The 11,922-nt window shown below is 50.5% G+C and overlaps 2 gene segments (V, D, J or C); both read right to left on the bottom strand.

The window, feature by feature from the left end:
• Positions 1-680: 680 nt before the first annotated feature.
• LOC113405206 lies at positions 681-2,217 on the bottom strand. The segment is given in 3 exon segments: positions 681-754; positions 1,699-2,046; positions 2,172-2,217. Coding segments are annotated over 3 exon segments (468 nt in total).
• A 4,378-nt stretch (positions 2,218-6,595) lies between these two features.
• The window catches only part of LOC112116390, a 69,590-nt gene continuing 64,263 nt past the window's right edge, over positions 6,596-11,922 (bottom strand). Inside the window, 2 exon segments of the V gene segment in view lie at positions 6,596-6,621; positions 6,790-7,143. Coding sequence covers positions 6,596-6,621; positions 6,790-7,143 — 380 coding nt within the window.

The raw sequence follows: 11,922 nt of genomic DNA, 5'->3' as shown, positions 1-11,922 counted from the left end.
ACAGCCACCAGCGTGATCTGCCCCCCCCCCCCCCGCCATTGACCAGCATCGACTCCTGGGGTTTAAAGAGCCAGAGCGCAGAACAGCAAATGGAGAAGGTTCCCCTGCTGGGACAGACTCTACTGCTGGCTACGGGAACCCATGAAGGAAATGAGGGTTTCTCTGGTTTGGGACACTGGGATTTGGGGCTCTGTATCCTGAGTCTAATGATATCAGGGAAGAGCCTGTCTCATTCCATGGCCGTACCAGAGCAGGTGGGAGATCAGAGAAAGAACACGAACCAAGAAGCAGGCAGGGCACAATTTGTCCCTGTCAGGCTCAACAAGAATAAACCTGAGCTCCCTTGGTCTCTGCTTTATCCTCCCCAGGCCAAGGGGAGGATTGGTAAACTCCTGATGGAGGGAGATAGAGATGGTTTCCATGGAGATAAGACCTAGACAGATGCTGAACCTAGGATGGCTGGGAAGATTTGGAGGCATCTTAAAAATGCAATGGGTCTGTGGCTGGAATTTCTCTTAAACCCCCAGCGCTGGAGAACGGCCCCTCCATGCAAATCTGCTCCCTGCTCATTGACTGCTTCAGGCACCTCCCTTCCATCCTCCCTCACCCAGCAGAGCCCTGAGACAGGGGAGAGTCTCAATCATGACTAATTAGGAGACGTTTATTTTGACCACAACCTGCTAGGAAAAGCCACAGAAATGGCAGAGCTGAGGGGCGCTGACTGCGCAGTCACTGTATTCTACTAAATTCATTTCTGCGGAGGGGAATCGGTGTCAATTATGGGGTTAAGGATCTGGAACGCTAAAGAGAACGTTTTCTGTGTCACTGTCTTCACAGCCCATTGCTGGAATGTCTTAGCACAGCTCCACGCTGCTGAACCCCGAACTTCAGTCCCCAGCAGCCTGCAGCCTCACCTGTGTGCACACTGCTGCACCGCCGGCATTGTCTCACACTCCACTACTAGAGATAACGAGCTCCCCCAGTGGCTAAAGTCACCAGGTTGTGACCGCTCCTGGGCTGAAGTCATCCTAATTCATTTCTAACACTGAGACTCTTTCTTGAGAGGTTTCACTAGTGAAATCACTGGCTCCTTTTGCTAGATGTGAAACGTGTGAGAGAGTCAGAGGAGTCCTCTCTGATGAGCAGTTACCTGGTGCAATGCAATAAAACAGGGACGTAATTTGCCTCCATTAATAAACATCTATCCCCTGGCTTTGGAATGCACCTCCCCACACTGAAAAGGCGGAGAATGATGCTAGATGCCAGCATGGCCCATCAGCTATCCTTGTGTTGCAGGCCCCGCCGTTAATGGTCCATGTTGCTGCCAAGTGAGGGACTCCTTCATGCAGACCAGGGGAGAGCTCTGAGCAATAACAGAACCAGCAGCCGGAAAGGGCAGCCTGTATCCCTTTCTGTGCAGAACACTACCTCTGAATCCTCCTCTCTCTTTCCACGGGAGGGGCAATAGGCTTCATGAACACCAGAGATTTTTGTTTCCTTTGCTTTCTCACTTCATGCCCACCTGATTTTCCTACATCAGAGATCTCAGGTGATAGCTACCTGCTCTTTGCTGGAGGAAAGATCATATGAATTTCCTTGTGATGAACAGCGCTATCGTATGTTAGGCAGGAGAGAAAACTCTACAATCAGTAAATTTTTGCAGGGCCCAGGCTTGGGGAGGGGAAGTTTTTGTCTCACTTCCCCATCTGTCTGTATCACTGTGACAAGCACTGTTGTGCCACACAGCACAGTAATAATCAGCCTCATCCTCTACAAGGACCCCGGAGATGGTTAAATAGCCGGCGTTACTGGACGTGTCTTTGGACCCAGAGAAGCGAGCAGGGACCCCAGAGCCCTGGTGCTTGTCAGAATCTGACTTGTAATACAGCAGGTATCGTGGAGAATTCCCAGGTTTCTGCTGGAACCAGTTCACATAGTAGCCACTGATGCTGGTCCCACTGCTCATGGTGCAGGAGAGTTTCACAGTGTTTCCTGGGGACACCGACGCTGAGGGTGGCTGAGTCACCACAGACTGTGAGATGGAACCTGGAAAAATAATGGAGAAGCCTGTGAACCCCACTGTGTCCGTCCCGGGCCGCTAGTGACACAGTTTCCGCACTTCCTTCAGCAATAATGTCAATGTGTATTGACCCTACTCCCCCTGTTCTCACCTGTGCACCACGTCCCCAGCAGGAGGATGAGGGGAGCCCAGAGCATGGTGAGGAGATTTCAGGCCCTTGGGAGAAACTCAGCCACATCCACTGAGAGTGCCCCAGAGAACCTGCCCCTTATATTGATCCTCCTGAGTGTGCAGCATCCAAGCCCCACCCTTTATGCTAATTTGCCCTTATATGATTCGCTCCTCTGACCAGAGAGATGGGTACAAGCTGGGGGAAACCATCCCTGGGTGATGAGCTCCAGCTGTATAAGGTTATTTCAGTTCTCGTCCCACAGTGATCGCACTGCTGGGGTTTGCAAAGCATCCTTACAACGGAGCCATGTCAAACTCCAGGTAATGGCAGACTGCACCGTGTGGGATGGGAGTCTCTCAGTTCCCTTCACGAGCACCCAGATTGCTAGCCCTCCGGTAGCCTCCTTGGGCCGCTGCCATGAGGCACTACTGCCAACCCCGAGTGCTCAAACATCAGGAGTCTGCTGCCCCACGAGCAAGAGAGTGGCTTAAAAATGTTTGTGATTTGATAGGAGAGCTCTCGCCTGGCCCCCCTTCTCCCTCCGCACCTCACCCTGGGGTGACCTACTTCACCCACATGGGATCGGTGTCACCACTACACTGACAACTCGCTGACACACCTCTGCACTCCAGCCCTGGCTCCTGAGCTCACTTCCATCTTGCACAGAATCTCGCCCCTGCATCTCAGCTGTTTGTGGCTCCTGGCTTCAAAGGCTCACCTTGGGCACCACCGAGCTCAGAGATCTTCCCTCCCAGTCGCTCTCCTGTCCCCATTCTCCAATCCTCCCCTAATCCATTATGTTTATAAATATCATATTAACGCTGGCACTGCCTGGGGGAAAGGTTATATTCCTGAGGACCCTCCCCTCTAGTTTCGAAGCTCCCTACAGTGTTTCCAGTAGGAATTTCCTAACATTAAGTTCTGAAGCTGTTGACGGGAACCAGGTGTGTGGTTGCTGGCGATGTATATGCAGAGCAGAATGGGAGTTGGGAAAACAAAGGGCTCAGTCTGCAAGAGATCGTCCTGCACACGGAGAGGGGCTCGCACCATCAGATCCTAGGACAGAGTTGGAGCCACGGAGGGAAAGGGGGATAGTTCAGGGGATAGTTTGTGAGTGTTCAATTTGGACAGGTTTCTGCTCAGTGCTGGTTCTTGGACAGGCACTTGCTTACTATGTATCAGCAGGGAGCAAATGTCGTCAGAGAATTACCAAGAAAGCGTCCCCTTGAGATACCCTCCTGAGAGACTGAGGACTGACACGCGGAGAGTGTGTATGTCCTATGAGCTCCACGTATAGTGATGTCTGACGGCACCTGCTCTCCTCCAGTTCCCACCCGCTTCACCTGCCCCTCTCTGCCCACAAGGAAAGAAGGAAAAGGGGGAACCTGGGAGGTAGCAGGAAAAAAGCATCACTGTTATTATTGTTGTAGCCCCCCATAGTATCCCTCCCCAGCAGCATGTGGCCAAATGATTCATTACAAACAATGGCCAATGTCTCCTGTTAGGCATGTTCTAGCTGAAGAGCTCCCTCTAATGGTCAGCGCTACACTTGCAGAAGTGATCTCTTGCCATAGCTGACAGTTTTACCACCATTTCCCATTCTAATTCCAGCTCCCCAGGCCAGCTTGGGACCTTGGTTCCTAGTCCCCAGCCCAGATTTGCCTCGTGGCAGAATTTTTAAAGTCAGGAGAAGTTGCTCTGCTTCTTAGTAACCTTTGCATTAGCCCAGCCATTCCTGCTGACCTCCAAACGCTGCAGCCGGCCCTGGGCACTTCAGACAGCCCATAGGGATGCGAAGCTGGGAGGGGAGTTAGAACTAAGGTGGGGACTGCTGGGGACAGGGCAGGCTGGAAGCAGATGGGAGCTGACTCACAGAGGCCAAACCAGGAGTTGTAGCCCCAGGGTCATGGAGCACTGCTCAGCTCCACTGGGTCCCTTAACCCTTCGCTGCCCATGGCTCCTAGTACTGCATGCAGGCTTCTGGCAACCTCTGCAGGTGAGTTGGGCCAGTGCCATGAAGCAAACAGCCAGCTCCTAGAGTTCTGAAATTCTGAGTCAGGCCGCTGGAAATAATGAAATGAATAAATATACACACGGGGGCACCATTCTACGTGTCTTTGAATGTTTGAGCCTTTCGGGCATGCTAAGGTCATTTTTTCAATATCTGCAATCCCGAGGGCTAGAAACTTCCTTGCCTAGTCACTGAAAGCTGAGGTGCTCATGGACTCACTGGAGTCCAGAATCTGGGGCTTTCAGCAAAACCCCTAATTAATGCTGGACTTGCTATAAAACCGCGCGAGATAGTGACTGATGAAGGGCAATGAAGATGGGAAATTAAAGGTTGAATTTGGCCCTTGTTCAATGGGAAACCAGTGCAGAGAGCGGTGCCCAGAGATGATGGGGTGTCGGTCACCTGGGGTGCTTAGTGGTTGGGCTGGATTTCCCCTGGCTGCTCTGTCAGCATCTCTTTTGTCAGCTCCTCCTACTTCCCCGTTCCCCTTCTCTGTGGGAGTCCCACAGGGCTCCCTCCTTGTCCTCTCCTTTTCTCCCTCTGAAACTTATCCTTCAGTATCTCCCTCTGCTCACATGGGGTCAGTATCACCTCTGTGCTGATAGATTTTTCAACTCCGCTGTGACAGGTTGGACCCCCCTCCCCTGTCCGTGATGCCACCTGAGGTGCTAGGGTCTCACTGAGCCCGTCCTTTCCAGCAGCCTGGGTTTTCACACCCTGTTTTTCTGTGCTAGGCTCTCAATCCCTCTATAGCACACACATAGCACTCATGTGCACACCCCCTTTGGGGAGTAAACCTAAAATAATATTGTCTTGTGCTGTATAGAAAGATCTGCACAGCGCAAGCTCATAAAACTTCTCCCTCTCCCTCAATGTGAGGAGAGATATGCACAGCTTCTTGCCTCCCCAGTTAATAATTGCACAAACTGGGTTTAATAATAAACAAAAACAAATTTATTAACTATAAAAGGCAGATTATTTATTAACTATAAAAGGCAGATTTTAAGTGATCATAAGGGATAGCAAACAGAACAAGGCAGATAACTAAGCAAATAAAACAAAACACACATACTAAGCTTAAGATCTTAAAGAGACTGATTTCAAGAAATAATTTCTCAGCATAAGTGTTGTTTAGACAAGTTGCAGAGTTTCTATAGCTTAGAGTTCCAGTTATTTCTCTTTGCAGACTAGATTCCTGTCTTAGTCTGGACTCAGCCCTAGCCTGTCCTACCGCTCAGTTCCTTTGTCTCTTCAGGTACTTTCAGCAGTCTTTCTTCTTGGGCAGGAAGGCAATGGAGATGAGTCCTGTTTGCCTTATTCCCCAGCCTTAAATAAGATTTAAATAAAGCGTGAATCTTTTGTTTCCCAGTCTTGACCTTCCGCCCTCCTTTTAGTGGAAAATTACTTGAAGTCCAAAATGGTGTTTAGTACCAGGTGACAGGACCACCTGACCTAGTAGTGTCACAGATAGGTCGCAGGACGCCTCTCAGGAAGGAGTGAAATGACTGTCTTCAAAGTCTTATTCTTTTTTCCTAATGGTCCGTCAAGGCTAATGGCCTGTTGTCTGGTGTGTGTCTCCCAAATACACACACAAGCTGTAATTTTTACATAGTCAATATTCCTAACTTTAGACACAGAAATTATCCATGCATAGAAATTGAATAATCACATTCAGTGAATTGTAACCTTTGGAATGATACCTCACAAGACCCATCTGGCATAAAATATATCTCAGTTAAACCATATCCATATTATAAGCATATTTCCATAAAGAATATGGGGTGTAACGTCACCCCAGCCCTGTCTCCTGCTGCTCATTCTCCCATCTGGCATGTTCTTGCCGGTATCTTGCCCTTCGATGGCTCCTCTGGTGTCAAGCTCACATTGGCCAAAATTGAGCTCAGAAATCTTCCCTGCCAACCCCTCTCAGCCTGAATAGCCCTTGGTTTCCTTATGTGTGGTACCTCATGCCCCATTCCCCTCTATACCCAGGGCCGGCTCCAGGCACCAGCTTAACAAGCAGGTGCTTGGGGCGGCCAAGGGAGAGGGGCGGCACCTGCGGCAATTCGGGGGCGGCAGGTCCCTCACTCCCTCTAGGAGCGAAGGACCTGCCGCTGAACTGCTGCCGCCGATCGCGTTTTTTTTTTTTTCTTCCCCAATTGCCCCCAATTGCTTGGGGCGGCAGAAATGCTGGAGCCGGCCATGACTATACCCATCCACCCCTCTGCCTCTGATGTGTTTCTGCATCAGAAATCTCAGGGCCCGACTCCATTGTGTTTGCTGGAGGCCTTGAGGAAGATCTGAGAAGGAATTAAATTGTGCTGACACTTACGGCTGTGATAGGAGTGTTGTCTCTCGCTCCCCACTCTGATAGCAGAGGGGATGCTGACTCTTAGGGAGAAGGTGATAGTCCCCATCCTGCAGAAGGAGAATGAGGAGGGAGCGGAAAATAGCTGTGTGGACTTAATTTCCTTGTCATAAACAGCTGTGTGATTTGTCACAGCCAGAGACAAAACTCTGCAACTGGTGAACTTTGCACACAGGGTCCCGGCCGGGGGAGAGGAGGGAAGGGTGTTTTTGTCTCACTTCCCCATCTGTCTGTATCACTGTGTGGAGCAGCAGTGCCACTCTTTATCACAGCACAGTAATAATCAGCCTCATCCTCTGCCAGGACCCCAGAGATGGTCAGATAGCCGGCGTTACTGGACGTGTCTTTGGAACCAGAGAATCGAGCAGGGACCCCAGAGCCCTGGCCCTTGCTGGAATCCGTATAGTAATACAGCAGGTATCGTGGGGAATTCCCAGGTTTCTGCTGGTACCAGTACACATAGTAGTCACCGATGCTGGTCCCACTGCTCATGGTGCAGGAGAGTTTCACGGTGTTTCCTGGGGACACTGACACTGAGGGCAGCTGAGTCAGCACAGGCTGCGAGCTGGAACCTGGAAAATATGGTAGAAATTTATCAACCCCTCCCTGTTTGTGCCCAGCCACTGGTGAATCTGGTTGTGCATCAGCTTCAGCAGCAACTTATTTAACCCACTGCCCCCTGTTCTCACCTGTGCACCATGTCCCCAGCAGGAGGATGAGGGGAACCCAGAGCATTGTGAGGAGATTTTGGGCCCTTAGGAGAAAACAGCCAGATCCACTGAGAAGGCCTGACAATCTCTGCCTCTTATATTGATCCTACTGGGGGATCAGCATCTAAGCTCCACCTTTATTCTAGTTTGTTCTTATCTGATTGGGTCCTTTGATCACAGAGAGCTGGGCACGTGGGAGGAGAGACCATCCTTTAGGGAGGAGCTCCTGCTGTATAAGATCACTAGCTCAGCTCCACTCCAGCAATGACCGTCTGCTACAATCAACCAGGGTTGGCTCTAGGATTTTTGCTGCCCCAAGCAAAACAAAAACAAAAAAACCCCAGACAGAGTGCCGCCCCAAGTGCTCGAATGCCGCCCCTTGAAAAGTGCCGCCCCAAGCACATGCTTGGGGCGCTGGTGCCTAGAGCCGGCCCTGCGATCAACGTTTCATTTGAAAGCTTGCACTGGAGGCTGCTGGAGTTCAGACTGTGCGACAGTTTCCATTCTAACTCCTTGTTTTCAGGTATTTATAACTTGCCCAATCCTTCCCCTCTCGGCCTGTCATTTCCCTGCGGGTTCATTGATCAGAAACCAACTCAGCAGTTTCTGAGAAGGAGGAATGGGAAATAAATACACTTTGCCCAGGATTAACCATTTCTAGAGCCAACTAGGGCAGAGCTAAGGAGGAAATGGGGGGATTCTGCAAAGTTCCATTCTCCCATCTAAGGGCCCACACTAGAGGATCTGGGTTTTTGTGTCTGGCAATCTACATTCTTAGTAGCTGCTCTTTGCTCACTGGGATGATTTATTTACATCATCTCCAGGCCGCCCAGCAGGGCTACACGAGCTTATGTTTATTCATGAGCGGTTTTTATTGGGCAGAAAATGGAATTCAGAGAACTGGGCGGTGACTCTGCCGCCCCTTGTGCTGAGAGTGAGGAATGAAAATCCCACTGAAGAGCTCAGTGTTATTGTCATTGTTTATTACTAAAGACCAATGAGATGCATCAGTCTGAGGAGGCTTCTCCTCAGGAGTTCTCCTGGCTCCTTGCTCTGGGCAGTTGGGAAAGTGCTAGAAACATCACCAAAGACACAAAACGACACGGAGTCTCAGCAACACCAAGACAGGCCAATACACACCCTCAAATGTTCATTAGTAAAGGCTATCTTGTGTCTATGTTTCTGGGGAAGGGAGAACCCATCTCTGTCCCATACTACTCTGAGTTCCTGCCTTCTGGAAGGTTCTGTGCCTGACACATGAAGTTCATTTTTAAGCCACATGACAAAGCCAGTTCCCAGCTGAATAAAGGCATTTGCAGGAGTTCCCCACAATGGAGCTGATCTCACACGCAGACTGGCCACTGGGGGAGGGAAGCCTCTCAGATCCCTTCCCCAGCACCCAGATTGAAATAGGTGGGAAATCAAACACGGACATGACTCTCCAGTTGGGAATATTTAGTGTCTGTTTATCTTTTAAAGTTCTTGGATTTAAAAATGGGAACCAACCAGAGCCCCACGTAACTCACCTCAAGCCTGGGAGGGGAAGGGTCTGCTATGAGCAGCACAAACAGTGAGCAGGGGGTGACGGCGACTATCCCGACACTGGCTGTCAGAACCATGGCTCATCCCCAACACTTTATTTACTTGCATTAAACACGAGGTGGGACACAAAGAGCTGGGGATCAGTGCAGAGATCCCCCCACCTTGCCCTGAGACCTCTAGTTCTTCTGCAAACGCCCTACTGTCATTGAACCAGCTCAGCAATTCTGGAGCTGACCCAGCTTTTACAGCCAGAGCAGATTGAGAGGTTCTGATTATTCCTGAGTGAGAGGCCAAAGGCACCAAAGGGTTTGGCGCTGGGGGGTGGAGTGCGGGGGCAGCTTCCATTGCCCTGCTTCCGTGCTCACGTTTCTCCATTAGAGACTATATTGGTTCTGGGCGGATGCTCAGAGGGGAGGGAGGGTATTTTAATTCTTGGAAGTGTAGGTTTGAGACATAGAACCCAAGCTTGTCTGAGCGCCCACGTCCTCCACTGGCGAGATCAGAACAGAGAGAGGCTGGAGCAATGGAGGGAGATGCACAGGTGATTCCTTTAAGTGTTTAAGAAGCCGTAAGTGAATTACCCTGCTTACAACTAGCTCCCAATCCTCTAGCCCTCGGTGAGAACTTGCTGTACAGTGAAATCCCCAGTGAGGACAGTGAGTAGGTGACCAGTCACCTACATGCGGCTGGAAATATTGTGACAGAGGAAATATCTTCCTTTCACCCCCCGTCTCCTCCACAGAAGGAAGCCCTCATCAGGACATGGGACATGTTTTCTTTGATAACAAGAGGTTTGTGTCTCACTTCCCCATCTGTCTGTGTTGCTTGAAAATATCTTCCTTCGCCCACCCAGCCCCACGTGCACGTTCTCCTCTGAATGGAACCCTCCCTGCATCTAAACTGAGCGACACGTTCCCTTGGACAACAAGAGATTGTGTCTCACTTCCCCATCTGGCTGTGTCGATGTGAGCAGCGCTACCATCCCCCACCTGACAGTAATAATCAGCCTCGTCCTGTGCCTGGACTCCAGTGATGGTTAACGTGGCCGTGTTACCAGATTTGGCACCAGAGAATCGATCCGGGATTCCGGAGGGTCTGCTGCTACTACCATATATAACAAGTAGCGGGGTGCTGCCAGGTTTCTGTTGTAACCACTGCACACACTTGCTACCAATGTTGTTCCCTGAGCAGGTGAGTTGAGCATTTTGTCCTGGAGACACAGACACTGAAGGTGGCTGAGTCAGCACGTACTGGGCGAGAGAACCTGCAACAGGAGGAGAAAACACCTGAATAAAATGAACAGGAGTACTTGTGGCACCTTAGAGACTAACAAATTTATTAGTTTCGGATGCATCCGATGAAGTGGGCTGTAGCCCACGAAAGCTTATGCTCTAATAAATTTGTTAGTCTCTAAGGTGCCACAAGTACTCCTGTTCTTTTTGCGGATACAGACTAACACAGCTGCTACTCTGAAACCTGAATAAAATGACTCAGCATTGACTTTATCCCCAAATACCATGATCTGCAGGCAGCCAGGGGGAAAAGCAAACATCATGTATCACCTGAGCAGTACGTGAGCAGCGTGAGGAGTAGAGGGGCCCAGGCCATTGTGGGAATCCAGATGAGCTCGACTTCCTGAGGCAAATAGGTCTGTGGCTGGGACCCTCCGATTCTCTCTTAAACCGCCAGTGCTGGAGAACGGCCCCTTCATGCAAATCTGCTCCTTGCTTGCTAGCTACTAAAGCCTCCTCATTCCCCCATACGAGAGGGGCAGAGACACAGGGCAGGGGAAAGTTTCTGGGACCAAGTCTTCCCTGCCCTACACTGGTGTAAATCCCAGGTAACTCCACTGAACTTTACCTTGTTGTAAAAGTGGAGTAACTGAAAGGAGAATCAGCCCCTTTGTGTATAAACTCAAATATGTAATGATGTAGAACAGGTACTGCTGAGCCCAGGTGCCCTACTGAGGCATACTGAGCATGCACCTCAAAAGCATAAAAGGATCATTAAACACTGTGGTTAGACATATTGGCTCAGCGTTGGCACTGCCCAGGGCCGCCCAGAGGATTCAGGGGGCCCGGGGCAAAGCAATTTCGGGGGCCACTTCCATAAAAAAAAGTTGCAATACTATAGAATACTATATTCTCGTGGGGGCCCCTGTGGGGCCCGGGGCCTGGGGCAAATTGCCCCACTTGCCCCCCCCCGCCCCTCCCCGGGAGCCCTGGCACTGCCCTGGGAAAAGGTTATATTCCTGGAGACCATTCATTGCAGTTTCAAAGCTTTGCTCAATTTCTGGTAGGAATCTCCTCTTGTAAAGCTTTGGGAATGGAAAAGTGGATGATGGAGCCCCGGAGGGGAAGGGGGGTAGTTCAGGGGATAGTTTGTGTATGTTCAATTTGGACAGGTTTCTGCTCAGTGCTGGTTCTTGGACAGGCACCTGCTTAGTCTGTATCAGCAGGGAGCAAACGTCATCAGAGAATTACCAAGAAAGTGTCCCCTTGAGACACACTCCTGAGAGACTGAGGAATGACACGTGGAGAGTGTGTATGTCCTATGGGCTCCTTGTGTGGTGATATCTGACGGCACCTGCTCTCCTCCACTTCCCACCCGCTTCACCTGCCCCTCTCTGCCCACAAGGAAAGAAGGACAAAGGGGGAACCTGGGAGGTAGCAGGAAAAAAGCATCACTGTTACTATTGTTGTAGCCCCCAATAGTATCCCTCCCCAGCAGCATGTGCCCAAATGATTCATTTCAAAAAATGGCCAGTGTCTCCTGCTTGGCATATTCTAGCTAAAGAGCTCCCTCTAATGGTCAGCGCTACACTTGCAGAAGTGATCTATTTTTCTAGCTAACAGTTTTACCAACATTTCCTATTCTAATTCCAGCTCCCCAGGCCAGCTCGGGATCTTGGTTCCTATTCCCCAGCCCAGATTTGCCTCCTGGCAGAATTTTTAAAGTCACGAGAAGTTGCTCTGCATTAGCTCAGCCATTCCTGCTGACCCCCAAACGCTGCAGCCGGCCCTGGGCACCTCAGACAGCCCATAGGGACGCGAAGCTGGGAGGGGAGTTAGAACTAAGGTGGGGACTGCTGGGGACAGG

Source organism: Terrapene carolina, unplaced genomic scaffold (genome assembly GCF_002925995.2).
Source record: "Terrapene carolina triunguis isolate 2854851 unplaced genomic scaffold, T_m_triunguis-2.0 Scaffold34278, whole genome shotgun sequence".
Taxonomy (NCBI): Eukaryota; Metazoa; Chordata; order Testudines; family Emydidae; genus Terrapene; species Terrapene triunguis.
The sequence above is the reverse complement of the archived record's forward strand: the minus strand, read 5'-3'. Positions and strand labels throughout refer to the sequence as shown.